Below are 16241 nucleotides of genomic sequence, written 5' to 3' on the forward strand. Positions count from 1 at the left end.
TTTTTTTTGGGGGGGGGGGATAAAACCAACACTCGGTATGGACAAGGAACAGTTTATGGTTCGTTTCACAGTGCCCACACATTTCTGTTATATAGAAGAACCATGGGTATACACAACCACAAGAAAGCAGGCTACACCACACAGCATCACAGGCATACAGTCCTTCTCCCGTGGCATTCTTACATTTGGCTAAGATCCCAGAAAGAGGATACAGACCAAATCTGAATCTGGCTATTTTGGATAGGTATATTTAAGAAGAAGCAGAAGTCAGTCCATAGCTTCTGCACTGGTAAAGTTCCAGCAGTCTGGCAAAAGAAGACAAAAACCACAAAACCAAACAAATAAACAAAAAGGCAGTATTCTGAAGTTCTGACGGAGTTTGTCTCTGTTAAGGCATCTCAAAGCTGTCCATATGCAAAGGATAAGCTTTGCACAGTGACCCACAAAGTCTGTCTCATATTGTTATACAGTCAGAATGAAGAGCTTTGCAGTAGACCACGCAAAGGCTTAGTAGGTTTCGGTCAGTTTTCATGCCTTCCAGCAAACACAAGTAATAATCAGTATAACCTTTATACAGTATTGGATCTGCCCCTCACACTTTATTTGGGGGTTACAAAACCACTACTATGCACATCACGATCATATCCTTACTTCCATATTCACAAACATGGACACATTTTAGAATTGACAGTTGTCTGCTGATTTTAACACAACATCTGACAACAGAATAAAGGATGGCACATTGAACTTGATATGTTATCCGTTTTCTACAATGAAATGTTATAATAGCACCTTTTAAATATGTTTACACAAACATAGACTCTGACACTAGGAAGCTCACTTCCCTATTTACAATTCACATCTTTACTATTAATATATTCATGTTTATTTCAACACACTTAACTAAAATACATTGTCGTATAATGAAAGATTCTGATTCATGATTTATGAATGTCCATCATCTTCAACCACATGCCCTGAAAACATGACCTGAAAGGACAAACAAACTAAAAACTCTTGGCTTTTACAGAATATACAATGCTACCAAAGTACTGCAAGCAGGCAGGAGTATTTCCGTGCACACTGCAGAGTGGAGGGTACATGTTTATAACAAAGGCCACTGCTTGATTAACAGAAAGAGATCCCCACAAACTTAACCAGGGGTCCAGGGGTCTCTGGAATGCTTATTGTTATTTTAGTTAGTAAGTTTATTTATCTGCTTGCTTGTTTGACTCCTCAGCCCAAGGTGACATTGTGAGTTCAACAAGAAGCGTGAACACGAGCATGACTTTCAGGTCGACGTGGCTACAGTGAGGTGAGTGTACTGCAGCAAGCTCCGCTCCTCCACGCCGAGGCTTAGTCTGCCAGGCCGTTCTGTGGGCCCTTCAGGTAGAGCTCGTCCTGGGAGAGCTGTCCGTCGTAGCCGTCCAGGTACAGGCTGCTGCCGCTGCTGCTGTTGCTGGCGCCGCCCCCGCCGGCCAGGAAGGTGCCGACGGCCCGGCCCTGCCGCGCATGCCCCACCGCGTCGCTAAACACCTTGTTGATCTGCTCCTCGGACGGCATCCACCAGTCCGGATTCGACGCACAGTGCATCCGGATGAACTCTGGAAACAAGAAGGGCACATTTACATGCACGGCTCATCATTTAGCAGCTGCCCTTATGCCAAAATCAGCAACAGAAAGTGGGAGGGAAAAGTGAAATGGGTACAGGGAGGGAGTTAGAGATGGGAGGATAGAGGAAAGGACAGAAACAGACAGAAATATGAGAAGTACAGAGGAAAACAGGCATTTTGTGGGTATGTGGTACAAAGAGCTTAAGGTAAACTTAAACTCACAGGTTTAAGAAAAACTCACAGGATCAGGAGGCATTTAAGACTTTCAGCCCTCTTTCCTGTAACTGCCATTCACATTAGTTTTGATAGTAGTTACAGAATAATATGCCTTAAGAATAATTACTAAATAATAAAGGTGTTCTGTATCTTAAAAACTTCGCTCATAACACTGAATGTCTGTGAATAATTTTCTTCAAACTAAAGACCACATTTCTGTGTCCTGCCTCTGTGCTCTGAGGTACCTCGGAGGCAGGACACTTTGACGGGGTTGAGCGGCCGCCTCTCGGGGCCGGCCTCGCCCATGTGGGCCGATCGCTTCCTCTTGCCCAGGCCGCACGAGTACTTGAGCTCGTCCGTGGTGAAGACGTAGCGGATGAGGTAACGAAGCAGACGCCGGCCGTCCTTCTTGGACGAGTTCACTGCCTCGTCCCACTGCTTGTTGGTAATGAAGAGAGGGTAGTTCCCCAACAGCTGCTTACTGCCCTGCTGGGAGATGCAGGTTTACACATCTGCCACTGGGGAACATCTATTGGGTATCACCTCTCAAACACAATTAACACCATGCCCACTTAAAGTGAATATTGAACGCATGCGCACTAAGGGCCGTTTCATGTTTTCTTAGTGTCTCTTGGTCGTTTAAGACTGCTCCTCAGTCCATGCTCTCTGAGGCCAGTTCCTGCAGGTTTTTCCCAACCCTGCCTTTACATAGGAGTCAGCTGTGATGATATGGTGGCCAGTCGGTTGACCTAGTTGTTCAGGGAGCACAAAAACCTGGACATTGTGTGGGTTCAGGGATCAGGGTTGAGCAGCACTGCCATATGGTCATTCCTGTGAACCTACACCACTGCATTAACATTTATATTTTGGTTGCCATTACTGAAATTTTAAATAGGACAAGTATGAACAAATCTGAATACAAATTTACTCTCATACAGTTTCTAACACATAATTAACTATTTAACTAATGTCACAGCCTGAATAATAAGCACATACTTACAAAAGTGTATTTCACATTCCTCAAGCTGAGCATTTTTTTTTTGTGCCAAACTTTCAGAAACCAGAGGCAGCCACAAATCCTATTTGCATAGTTTTATGTAACATTGAGTCAGAGTTATATTTTCATAACCTCAATATAGCAGGAAATTTGAATGCGGGTCTCACTTCTCCTTTTCTGCTGGTTTATATCAAGTCTTGAACTATAGGGTAATTAGTTTAATTACTTACTTAGTTTTACTTTTACTTTAATCTGTGTGCTAAACCAGCAGGAAACGTGTCCTGCTCAGAATTCTGCGAGTGGATGTCTGACCTCGGTGAGCTGCTCTTCCGTGGGAGGTGGCATGAACTGGTTGTAGTGCTGTAGGATGGCCTTAAAGAAGTCCAGCACTGTTTGACATGGCGCTGCACACACACACACACACACACACACACACAAACACACACATTCATGACCACCACAGTCCAGCTGAGATCACAATAGACATATTTAGCGTATTTCTCTTGAGTTACACAATAAAAATCAAAGAGGAAAAATGAAATAGTTTCTGTCATCAGGAGGGGGCTGTAACAACTATTCCTTTATGAATAATAGTGACAGTGTGGAATAAGGTGCAGAATATGTGACTTGATACCGTCGATAACTAGAACATTCTGACACCAGTGAGCATAGGTAAGACAGGTTCCAGGAGATGAAAGGAGGTAGAAGTGTGGGGGCAGTGCCTCACCGGGGGCACTTTCCAACTTGTGTCTGAGCTCCTCGTTCTCCTGCTGAAGGCTCAGGACCTCCTGCTCCAGCTCTATGCAGCGTGGACAGCAGCCTTCCTCCTCCTCCTCGTCCTCAGGCAGCGTGGAGGAAGGGTGTCCGTACGACTCGGACGGCGCCGGCGAGGCCCAACCGCCCAGGTTGTGCGCAGGGGACGCGGACGCGGCGGACTCCGGCTCGGGCTGCCGGCTACGCGGCCCCTCCGAGGGCTGTGCCCCCGCCAGCAGGTAGCTCTGCAGCGACTCGGTGAAGACCTGCAGCAGGGCAGAGGTCTGCTGTTGGCTCCACGACGAACCGCGCCGGGGGACATCCTCCAGGCCGCACGCCGACGGCTCCTCGGCATGGGGCTTGGGTCCCAGGCGCTCGGGCTCGGCCTCCTGCTTGATGGCGGAGGTGACGGAGCAGGGCGGTGGGCTGTGGGCCCGCTGAGCCCCGAGCAGGCCGCCGTTGTTGTTGAGGAGGCTGAGCACGCGGCTGCACTGCTGCGCAAACGCGTCCAGAATCAGCCGGTTTTCTGTAGATGAAAAGATTAAAGACGATGTGCAATTTAAACGGTGTAAGAGTCAGTTCTTCACAGAGCTGCGAAAAGGCAAAAATCCCTCGTTTCACTTTCATTAATAGGGTATATATTTAGCAGCGGTGTGCAGTCAGGCCTTTCAGAGAAGGGGGTAAAAAAAAAAAAAGTAGACAGAAGAAAAAATAGAAACATTTCATATATAAAGAAAAATGATCATCAACCTAGTCATGGTTACTACAGGACATTTCTATCTGAAAGTGGAATTAACATGGCTGCAGTGTACATGTTTATGTGCCTCTACTGGGGAGATTACGAAGGCTTCTGTAAAGTAGGACTATTAGCTAAAATGACAGGAAATCTTGACTCTTGAATTGTATGATTTCCTCTACTGGGCGTCTAGCAGCTGGGGGCTCCTCTTTCTGAAGAAGGGCCTACCTTATTATTAGAAAAACACCACTGTCTATACTGTCTAAACGTCACTGCCTTGTGGTCCAACACATACTCTTAATAAACCACTCCTATGCAGGACTCAACTATTCCTGTCCTAAACAGCAACCGGCTTGGTTTGTTCCCATGAAGCCAAAACGGAAAAGTCTTATTGGTCAAGGAACAGAGAGGCCAAAAGAAAATTCCCAACACATGTGCCTGTCTGTGGAGCCAGAAGGCCAAGCATATAATATGCATTTAGAGTAGAGTACCTGGAGCCTGTATCCTGTTTGTAAGTGATTACATGCTTCTGAAATCCCGTTACGCTCGCATATCTGAACCATGTCACGGCTTCTGTGGTGCACCGGAAACGCAAATTCTCACTCTCGATATGCCAAGCTTCCCCCTCCAGCTTTCCTCCCTGGGGTCTGCTCTCGAGGTGCGGGACCTGCTGCACTGCTGCAGACTGTGCACTGCACCTTGGACCTCTGTGTTCATTCTGCTCATGTCTTGGTGGACCTCTGCGATGGCACCACGTCCTCAGCCTTACCTGCTGGTCGTGGGGAGACCTCGTCTCTACTTGCTGCTTCTGGGAGGAGTCCGGTTGACTCTGGATGGAACCCAGCGCGCATCTCTCCACACATGTCGCACAATTTACTGTCCCTTCTCAATGAATTCCAAAGCAATTGCGTTCATCCTTTCCTGTGTCCCGAAACTCCCATAATGCATCAGTAAATACCCATCCTCAGCATGCTTCATTTGGGCTCTTTCCCGGCACCATCTTCTCAAAATGCAGAACTCCGTATGTGTTAAATCTTTTTTAGTACCATCCTAATTTCCTCCCCAGTAAATCCCTGTCCTAATTTCCTGAAACTGACCACAATGGATCCCTTTTGCGCTTGTCTGACTAAATCTTGCTCAGACACTGCTCGGAGTTGCCTGAGCAGGATGGGGTTTCGCAATGTGGGCTTCTCAGGAGCTCTCCCTCGCGGCCCCTCACCAAGACCCCGGAATGCTTTAAAACTGCCCTGTCACACTGTTTCCCGTGGAAAGGCTGTACACAAATGGAACTCAGTTGAAATGAAACTGGAATTGATGGACTAATCAAAACACTGTAGTTCCTCTCCCCTCCTCTACCCCTCACCCCCCCACCCTCAGGCCACACGTAGGTATCTAGTGTCTCTCCGAGGATGATTATGAATTTGTCGCTCTCACACAAAGGCGTGGGGAGGCAATTACGGGTGCGTGCAGTTGCCGTGGCACCCGAGTGACAGGCTGGCACGCGAGCGCCTGCAGTTGCTGAGGCGCGTCTATCTGGCATGAGCAGATGTGGCGATTTATTAATATGCGCGGCATCTCTGTTTACTCCCACTGAGACGTGTTTGATAATATCCTTCCTCTCACTCTCCTCTTTCCTTTCACTGCTCACTCCCTACCGCCCTCTTCCTACGTCTGCTCTCCGCTCGCTCTCACCCCTTTTGCTTACCTTGTCACTTTCCTCTTCTCCTTTCCCCCCCACCTCACTCTTTTCTACGCTTCTCTTTCTGCCTTTCACTCCCTTCTTCTTCCTCTTTCTCCACCTCAGTGTCTGTCTGCACAATGCCACGGTGAGAGAGAGAGAGAGAGAGAGAGAGAGAGGGAGAGAGAGAGAGAGAGAGAGAGAGAGAGAGAGAGAGAGAGAGAGAGAGAGAGAGAGAGAGAGAGAGCCTCCTGAAATTTCATTAAATCCAACATGCTCTGCAGAGCCAAATTTATGAGCCTCATTTGCTTTAATCACAATCTCTTGTGAGATTGCGGGAGCTTTGAAATGTAATTTTGCTTTATTGCACAGTTTCCAGAGACTTGTTATTGGGTTGCGCTGTCTCTGAGAAACGTCGGTGATGCTGTCTGTGTCTCAAAATCAGCTACTTTAGACTCAGTCTGCATCTTCAGAATCAGCTCCTCCGACTTCCAGCAGAGGCGTTGTCAGGCGGTGAATGCATGCAAACATAATGTAAAGCCACAGCAGACAGCCCCCGGCGTTTAGAACAGTTTGCCGGGATGCGATTCCCTGGATTTCGTATGCTTGACATATTGTGACTAAATTTAGCATGCTCACCTTGAGTTCTTTGATCCGTGAACACATAAGCAGGTCTGCACAGACAGGTTCTTCTCTCAGATCAAGATCAAACTGCAAGATATTTACCGTTAATAAATAAATACGTATTTATTTTTGCCTTTAAATTCTTAGTCCTGTCTCATTTTTGACAGATGTTAAAGAGTTTAATCCTCGTCGATTCTACGTGGGGCGTCTCCTGTGTTGCTGACAGCTGCCAGATAACTGCTGCTTTCCTTCGTGCAGTTTTTAATACGATTTTTAAATATGTTTAATATGATTTTAGCAACTGACTCAAAGTCAGAACTGATGAGGAGGAAGCACTACTACTAATTTCCTTATATACATTTTTTATTCACTTATTTATTGTGTTTTCTGGTAACTTAGTAATGTAATAAGACATGCACTTGTTTTTTTGTTTTTTTTTAAAAAAGGTCCAATACTTGGTAAGAGCACAGCAGGCAATACTGCAAATAATGATTGAGAGGTTGTTATATTAGAATATTTCATGCTCAGTAGTAATAGTCAAAAGGACACCTGTCATGTATTAAGAGAATAATCACTGTGTGTAGGGACTGGGACTGTGTGGACTGATCTCTTCCCTAAGCTGGGATTCATCTACTGCCAAATCCTGCCACAATTTGTGCGACTAATTAGTGGAACTCACAGGCCTGTCTGAAGCCTAAATTAAAGGCCAATCACAGGGACCCTGCCAACTAAGGGTCTGAACTTCAGTGTTACTATTGTCTTACCGGTGTGTGGGTTTGTTTTTTCTTCTAGGCCTTGAGTTCTTCATCCTGTAATCATGCACTAATTTGATGGTATTCCTTTGTTCATTTATACATTTCAATAATATGGATTCTGGGAGCTTGGAAAAGGAATATATCACATTTCAAGCCTTTTGAGCGTGCGCTGAGGGGGTTGTTTTCTTCCTTCTAAAGAGTCAGTCGGTATGTACCCAGTATGGACCCTGCCATGTGAAGACGTCTGGCACGACAGCCTGTCACTGACTGAAGCAACCACCGTGATCTGGGTCAATAAAACCTCTGATCTCTCCTTACACACTCTGGTTGAGGACCCAGCAGTGGGGGAGGAAAGCTGGGGGTAAGAAAAAGCGGGTGCATCGTAAACAAGGCGCTGAGCCGGTGCCCACTGCGCACTCGATGCTTTGTGAAAACACCTCCTGATGTCATGTAGGGACCACAGGTTCGGAACGCTGACAGCATAGTACATCGGCGATGGTGTAAGGAACGCCTGTGTAGTGCGTTCCTGAATGGAACGGTTCTCCTCTCCTTTATCCTCGTAACACGTGCGCAGTTAGGATGGGCCACAGGTTTCACGGCAGACCTGGCTTGCCTCCGTTACCGCTGGTTTTGCAGCACTCTAACATCTGCCGGCTGGTGTCATTTCCTCTTACTAACGCATTCACACCTCAATCACAGTATGGCATCTCTTAGAGAGCAGCTGTCTACCTGCACAACCATCGCTAACTAACTCGCTCTCTCGTGCGCACACGAACCAATGCACGGTGAAAATGTATCACTTTAACAGAACAGTTTTACAGCTCCAGACCCCAATGGTCAATAATGTGCACACATCTGAGTGACCATGTAGCACACTGCATCTCCCATGACCAGAAAAAAGGCTTCCTCTCTATACCTACAATAAAGAAGAATGTGTATATTTCAGTATGTGGAAGAGCTTTCTGCTACACAGGCCCAGCTGTAGCTGTAGCCTTTCTACCCAATGCACAGGACATGCTTGCAGGACATGCTTGCAGGCTTTACGTCAAGGCTAAAAGTCAATCTATTCAGTCAAGCTCCTGATTAATTCCTAGAAACTTGCAGAATGTGCATGGTTGCCATTGTGAAACTGCCACAAAAAAAATCAACCCCCCCCCCCCAAACAAGCAAGTTAAACACGTCAGCCAAAAAGCCCCACGGTATATCAAACGAGGCCAAAGGGAGCTGATGAAAGCTGGAATTAACCAGTGAGCACGGAGCTAAGGGGAAGCTGTCTGCTATAAGCCGGAAAAATAATAAAGCGTCATGCCAGCCCATGTGGTAATGCCACAGACGTAAAGGTTCAGAAATACGCAGCCTAAAAACAAAAAAGCCCTCGCTTTTTTGCGTTCAAAACACCCAAGGACCCGTATCACCTCCTAATATGCATAACGCTTAAAGTGCAGATTTTAATTGTGGCATTAGTGTTGCTTGGTTGAACTCAAACAACTGAAGATAATGTTTTCATGTTTCTTGCATATCAAACAACACATTTTGTCTACCTGCTGTGCTGTCTCCTCCTGTGGCGCACAGGTTCCTGTTGTACGGGTATATAAACCCGTTGCTTGCTACCCCTGAGCTGCTCAATATTAACCTCCGATGCCCCCATACCGACAGTGAGCCGCACCACACCGGCGGCTTCGCACCTGCGCCGATCCAACAAAGCACATGCTTCAGCTTCACTGAGCTTCTTCACACCTGCCTGACCTGACTGACTCTAAATGAACCATGTCTCCAGAATCCTCTCCTAACCATGTCATCTACTCAACGAAAGGTATCTGACCAAATTCACCTGTCTCAGGAAAGAGCTGACTCTAGTATGCCTTTGAGGAGTTAGGCTGCCTTCACGTCTTTAACCTGTAACGTGGCTAACTTCACTCAGCTTCTTTTAAAAAATATATTTTAAGCTATTTGATTTCACACAAAACGTTACATTTGAAATCTTCCCCATGCACTCAACACACACACACAACGAAATTCTTCCTATGGGTATTTTATCTCTAGGAGTTTTTACATGTGTCGTGTCATTGCTGAGTCCTTCAACCCAAGAATACTCGGACAACAGCTGTCCTGTGGTCAGACACTGACAAGTGATGACGAGCTAGATGATAACTAATACAAATTGTGCATGGCAGCACATGGGTCGTACACCAACACGATGTAAATAAAAAAAATGCTGGTATTAAGAAAATGGAAACCATAATAGTTAAACATCGTAATTTAAATATATGAAAATGTATAAATTCAAATTAGTGTTTTGAAATAACTTTATATATTTTTGTTCGTGACGGTCATATTTAAGTTACATATACGGCAATGAAAGGAAACACGCTCTATCAGTCTTTGCTGAAATGTATGTGTGAATGAAAAGTTTGTTTTTTTTCCTTTTTGCGTTACAATACGAAAATGTGTCGAAGCTGCAGTGAGGTTTCATTCATGTCTGCAGAATAATTGTGAAATGAATGCACAAGGGATGAGTATTTATCTCATCGACGTCAACTCTCTCACAGTGTCGGCTGCTTCCTAGTTGCACCGTGGCTTCATTAAACATTATAGCTCTAACACAAACTTTCTTCGAAAGACTTGGCGCTGTTACCTGAACTGATTCCGTAGCTACAGTCTGGAGACTCGTGGCCGAGCTCGGCGCGGCCCGTGGGGTACCTGGCCCTCCTCTGGCTGCCAAACAACGCCGCCGCCACTGCGCTCCCCGTTGGCGCCGAGGTGGAAGTCGCGACTCTGCTGCTGGGCCTGATTTCGCACGGGAAGCGGTGCAGCGGCAGCCGGTGCTGCTGCTGCTCACTGCTGCTGATCGTCAGCGAGACTTGCTGGAGCTGCTGGTGCTGATGCGAGTACGGCGGATCGGGACTGAGCTGATGCGAGTGCTGTTGCCCTCCGTCGTCTCCTAGCTGCGGGATATCCACCATTGTGGGTCTGTCATGCCTCGCCTTGGCCGCCGTCCGCTTGCTCGCGAAGGTCTTGAGAGCGCCGTACGGGCTCCGCTGCTGCCTGTAGATTTTGGCCGCGGAGAGCCCCTCGTCTGCCGACAGCATCTCCTCCTCCATAGCTGGGAACTTAGGATGAATGGCTGGAGTCTTTCCTGGCTCTTCAGGTGACGTTCCGTCCGGACGGGTTAAAGCAGCCTCCTCGGCGTCTCGCAGCCTTGTTGTGCGTCTCAAACACTTCCAACTCTGTCTGAGGTGCTCGGAGGGTGGGTGACTTTACTGACAAGTCATTGCTCCAATCCCCTGGCGGTAACGGCGCTCTCTGGCTTTCTTCTACCAACTGGGGAATACCAGCGGGATCTACACGCACCGTATGTGGCATCTGTACGAAAGAGTGGGAGTGTCAAATAAAAGAGGTGCATTATGATATCAAGAGATAGACGAAAGACGTCCATGTTTTATTTAGACTTGTGACTCCTACATAGCCTAGATTGAAACAAAAACAACGAGCTGGATTTAGCGCGAAGTCAAGCACAAACTCCAGAAATAAACCCACATTCGAGCTGTAGTTGAGCCCTTACGCTGTTGGTTACATATTTTTATTCGACACACGTCTATTATGCTCATACAGGACTGGACTATTTGAATTACCAATGTATCGTATGTCCTTGGAATAAAAAAAAGTGCAAAATAACTCTCGTAATATTTTGACACACCAAGCCCAGGTAATTAAATATTGCAAAGCAGTGTTAATAGCCTACATTTCTATGAGTGCTTACTATATGCCATAGAGGTTAACGAGTTTTTCTTAATACCGTAGAATGACTGACACGCACGCACGCACACACACACACACACACACTGGACTCCACCACATGGGTAGCTTATTAAATCAGTTTCGAGGCAAACTGCTTTAAAGATGAATTTCTGTAGCGAGTTCACTAGGCTACATTACCCACAGAACATCGATCGATTTTTTTTCTTTTCTTTTTAAAAATCTTTTGTATTAATTATTTTTGGCAGCTTTTGCAAAAGGGCCAGGAGAGGGCGACTCCGCAGCACAAATGTGAGAACTAGTCTAGCCCCTGTTCTGAGGTCTATTTAGGCAGAAATCCAAACCGTCTTTAGCACAGCTGAAGGGGTACACAGATCTTTCATTCGAGTAAAAGCAGAAATGTTATTATGTTAAAAGAGAAAGCCAAGCATTCAAGAATGTAAAAAGAATGTTAAAAAAATGCAGTTGAGTTGAAGCATTAAAGTACTTTAAATGTATTTAAGTATTAATATGTATTTAATCTATGGACGGAATAAATAAAACACATATATATGACAGAGTTAATGCTGAGGTGTAAATGTTTCTTCAGTTTGTGGGAGATATTTTTATCCAAAATATCGCCCTTAATTTTTCTTAATTAGCAAATGTAAATTTAATTACTGGTGGTTTCCCTGTCAGTTCACTCAGACATTCTTGAAGAACTTAGTATTTAGTTCTTTGTCAAATGTAGCCGAGTACAGTCAAAAGCAGGATCCTTCTCTTTTAACTGAAGGGAAGTGAAACTTCACGCTTTCCTGCCAGCACACACTAGCATTCTAATAATGAACATACACTGAACAAAAGAAACCGACTATATCAAGTTGAGCCTAAACTGCTACAACGGTTAATAAATACGCCACATCCTCCAGAACATTTTATTTCATTAAAAAAAAAATACATTTTCCTCGAATGAGACATGACAAATGACTCCACGCTTAAGACATCCCTTCTTGCGCTCTTAATCGGCATGACCGGACAGCAGGACGCCACCACGCGAGTGACATGAATGCGCACGTACGGCAGTCCAGCTGCGCGCGCCTGCGGGGGTGGGGTGTGTGGGGGTGTTTGGGGGTGTGTGGGGGGAGGTGTGTGTGGGGGGTGGGTATGGCGAGGGGGGGGGGTGCGCTAAAAAACAACAGAGCCGAAGTGAGGCTCGAGACCAGACGCGCGGGGCCACGGAGAGAGCGCGAAGCCGAGCCACGCGCGTCAGACTCCAAGGCTGATTTTCTGCTCTTTTGAAAACCCCCGGAACGTGTTGGAAACGCCATTTGTTTTACTCCAAACCCTCGGACCTATTTCGTTGCGGTGGTTATTGATAGCGGCACTAAAACTGTCAAATACCAGTTACCGGTGAAGTGTGCAGCGAAAATGAAGCGTTTTGGAGTTGAATGCTTTTAAAAAATATCCAGTTAATACAGGAACATATGATCACTGTTTGTCTTGTTTATGCGTTTGGAATACCGTTGCGATAATTTCAGAATTTATCTTGCGCGTCGAACTGGATCGGAACTATGAATATGACAGGAATATTATTTGTATTTCATGAGTAACGGAAGACAGATAACCTAAATGACCAGCCCTCAGTTCAAAACGCAATATGGTAATTAAATCCAATATGACAGTGGACTATGTTCATCCAAGCTAAAAAAGTTAAATCAGCGAAAGGATAATTAAACACCTGTCGACAGGGCATTCTTTTTAGAGGTGTAAATACGCGTAATTTAGTATCTTGCCGGCATGGTGCACTTGGTAAACTGCCTTTTGCTGGGATATTTGACATTGAATCTCCGGATATCTGATGCCCAGGGAGAGTACTGCCACGGCTGGCTGGACAATAATGGGAATTACCACGAGGGCTTTCAGTGTCCGGAGGACTTTGACACTATGGACGCGACCGTTTGCTGCGGGACTTGCTCGCTGCGGTACTGTTGCGCGGCCGTGGACGCACGACTGGACCAAGGGACCTGCACGAATGATAGAGAAGTGGAGAACACTGAATATGCTGCACGTAAGATACAGTTCTTTTCTTCACCGGACTTAAGACAACAGCATATACATAAAAACCCCGTTCCTCAACCTTCAGGTTCACAAACTTTAGTAACTTAAAATGTGTAACCTTTTTTTTTTTTTTTTTTTTTTTTCCAAAATACGTTTGCAGTACCAGACTATTTATAAGAAGCCTATATATCGTCAGAACCTTTAAGGATAACTTGCACATCTCTCCTCAATTTATCATACCGAGACTTTAGATAGCCTATCGGTTAAAGCTTAGGAAAAATACATGCATACACTATTTTAAAGTTTTGAATAATTTTGACAAATAGTGCAAAATATAGTTTTAAATGACTATATAAAGAATACAGTAATATCCTAGTTTTGGGGATATAAAGACCACCTCTGTATGAAGTATGGTATAGTATAGTATATGTAACGGATTAAACTGGGGTGTGAAGTAGTTACACCATTGCATATTTATATTAAACAAGAGTATATTGTTTAGCATTTAAGATAAAGTCATCGTATAATTGCTATGGTAAAAAATGAATCAATATATTCTGTCTTAATCCAGTCCTAATTGTGGGTCCCAATACTTCGATCTACTCAGATAAAATATATTTAACAGATGTAGCGCCAGATTTTGAGTTCTCGACTTAATTTATATCGCAGAATATTTAAATGAGGAAATAAGATTCAAGAGGCTCGGATTTCAGAAAGAAGCACCTGTTTTCGTCTCTGACTTATATGAACAGAGGTTACGCCGACTGACAAAGCTACACAAAAACGAGGCTGAACACACTCCACACTTGGATAGTGTCAACACACAGATTCCTCGCTAGACATCACACGAACCTAAAGCGACTATGCTTGTTTTCTGTTCTAAACACGCTCTTTTTATTAGACTTTAAATAAAAATTGAAAGGTGGTGCTACTCACGTTCATGCGAAAGTAGTTTCTCACACCCCAGTCACTTTTAAATTGAAATGCACATTTTCATTAAGTACGCATGTCTATGTGAAATAACATATAGGCAATACAGCTAGAACATCTTAATTTACTTTTGTCCTAATTCGGCGTTATGTTTAGACTATAAAAACAAATGACTATATGTGACTTCAAACAAATCGAAACCTCCTTTCGACCTCTAATAGCTTGGCACTCGGTATGGCATCTGACCTTACAAACGGCTAACTGGACCACTTGCTGTTCTTACAGAGAAAGAAAGCGCTAAAAAAAAAAAAAGATTACAAGATCACCAGAAAAAACATGCTCCCATTATTTTTGTCTCAAACAAGACTACAAAGGGCCAGTTCCGTGCAGCCAATCATCCATCGCTCTGATTGCAAATGAAGCCCCAAAGCTCTGAAAATCTGACCCTGGCTGCAATGTGACGCCGTAACATAAACACACCGTGAGGCTGAGGAGAATAATATTTAGTTTGCATTGCTCTGTCATCTCCAGTAACAGCACCCAAGATTGGGTTCCTTGTCTAAAGGAGCACGTTCTCTCCGTGTTGATATAAACAAACATTATTTTCGGAAAAAAAAGCCTAATAAATGAGTCAACGATTTACACGGGTTTAAGTTCAACTAGCTTGCAGTGGAATTCACAAAGAGCAATAAACACATGACTACTTCGTGTATTACATGTTATGAGAAAACCACAAAAAAATTCAAATATTTGACAACATTTTTCAACAAAGGATGACCATGTACCTAATTAATAAATATTCATTTTCAGCATATCAACATTTAACCAAACTTATGTTGTACATTACTGCAAAACACAAAAAGTAAGTTCTTAGGAAGTTAGATACCTACTTTTGTCTTTTGAAGGACTCGTTTTCAAGTATCCCATTACTATCTGTGCCAAAACATCACAATCCCAGACAAACGCAACCAGGACCCAACCAGGTCTTTTCCTGGTTTTGTCAACAACAACAACAAAATAAAAAATCCACCCATATCGTGGCATCCTCCTTGACCCACGCATGTTGTGTTTCTCCCAGAGCCCGTATACGTGCCCTTCTTGGTGGTGGGCACCATCTTTGTGGCGTTCGTGGTCTTCGGCTCACTGGTGGCCGTGTACTGCTGCACGTGCCTGCGGCCCAAGCAGCCGACCCAACAGCCCATCCGCTTCTCCCTGCGCAGCAGCCAGGGTGAGACCATCCCCATGATCCCGACCCCTGGGGCGGCTCCGGCCGGCACGCGGGCCCCCTCGCGCCAGTCCAGCACGGCCACCACCAGCTCCAGCAGCGTGGGTGGGGGCAGCTCGCTCCGCCGCTTCTCCCTGGGCCGGGCCGAGGCTCCGGGCCAGTCAGGCGGCCAGCAGCACGCACCCCAGCGGCTCCTGCTGGCCTCGTCCTCCTCCGCGTCCGCCCCGGTGTCCCTGGTCCCGGCCCAGCCCGTGATGTCCCCACCCCCTCCGCCGCCGTACTCGTCCCCGCAGGGTGGCCTCTTGCACCCTCTTCCGCATGGGCACGCGCAGCTCCAGCAGCACCACCAGAGCTCCACCTTCCTCCTCTCCCAGCAGTATTTCTTCCCCCTGCAGACGGAACCCTTCGGCGGGAGCAAGACCTTCGCCGACTTCAGCCAGAGCTGATCCAGGGCTTCAGCCCAGCTTCAGGGTGGAGAACAGAGATGAGCGGACACTGCAGAGGTGTCGTGCTGAAAGTACATGGGAAACGCACATAGAGAGACACACACACACACACACACACACACACGCACGCTCTCTCTCTCTCTCTCTCTCTGCACCTGAACTGGAGTAAGTGTCAGGCCTTGTAGTGGAACTGCGACATGGTTCGGTTCTCACTGCCGGATTTGGCCAGACAGCAGCTGAAGCTGGCGGGGAGGGGGGGGGGGAGGGAGGGGGAGAGCGAGAGAAAGAGAGAGAGAGAGAGAGAGAGAGAAAGAGAGAGAGAGAGAGAGGAGAGTCACAGCATGTGGCTGCAGGACCAAGCACGAAGAGAGGTTGTGGCTCATGTCTGGAAATTAAATACTCCTGCTGGATCATTGTACACGGACGCGTTTGCACCTATTAATAAGTTCTATTGTGTTTATGCACTTTTCAAGTG

At 45.8% G+C, this 16241-nt stretch overlaps 2 protein-coding genes across 4 annotated transcripts; one reads left to right on the forward strand and one right to left on the reverse strand.

Moving 5' to 3' along the window:
* Positions 1-2: 2 nt before the first annotated feature.
* LOC113585296 (BEN domain-containing protein 4) lies at positions 3-15089 on the reverse strand. 3 transcript variants are annotated; one of them, XM_035532047.1, is made up of 6 exons: positions 14986-15089; positions 10008-10735; positions 3554-4105; positions 3139-3230; positions 2075-2318; positions 3-1604 (listed from the first exon to the last, which is right to left on the reverse strand). In XM_035532047.1, exons 2-6 carry the CDS (start codon positions 10471-10473, stop codon positions 1357-1359), a joined length of 1602 nt encoding a protein of 533 aa, XP_035387940.1. In that variant the 5' UTR covers positions 10474-10735; positions 14986-15089; the 3' UTR covers positions 3-1356. The 3 variants fall into 3 exon arrangements, with proteins under 3 accessions (XP_035387940.1, XP_035387939.1, XP_026878510.2); XM_035532046.1 differs by lacking the exon at positions 14986-15089 and having other exon boundaries at positions 10008-11026; XM_027022709.2 differs by lacking the exon at positions 14986-15089 and having other exon boundaries at positions 2075-2315; positions 10008-11024.
* On the forward strand, positions 12340-15996 carry shisa3 (shisa family member 3). The gene is made up of 2 exons (XM_027022710.2): positions 12340-13175; positions 15174-15996. The coding sequence occupies exons 1-2, from the start codon at positions 12905-12907 to the stop codon at positions 15764-15766; spliced, it is 864 nt and encodes a 287-aa protein (XP_026878511.2). The 5' UTR covers positions 12340-12904; the 3' UTR covers positions 15767-15996.
* The last annotated feature ends 245 nt before the right edge of the window (positions 15997-16241 follow it).

This window comes from Electrophorus electricus, chromosome 12, assembly GCF_013358815.1.
Source record: "Electrophorus electricus isolate fEleEle1 chromosome 12, fEleEle1.pri, whole genome shotgun sequence".
NCBI lineage: Eukaryota > Metazoa > Chordata > Actinopteri > Gymnotiformes > Gymnotidae > Electrophorus > Electrophorus electricus.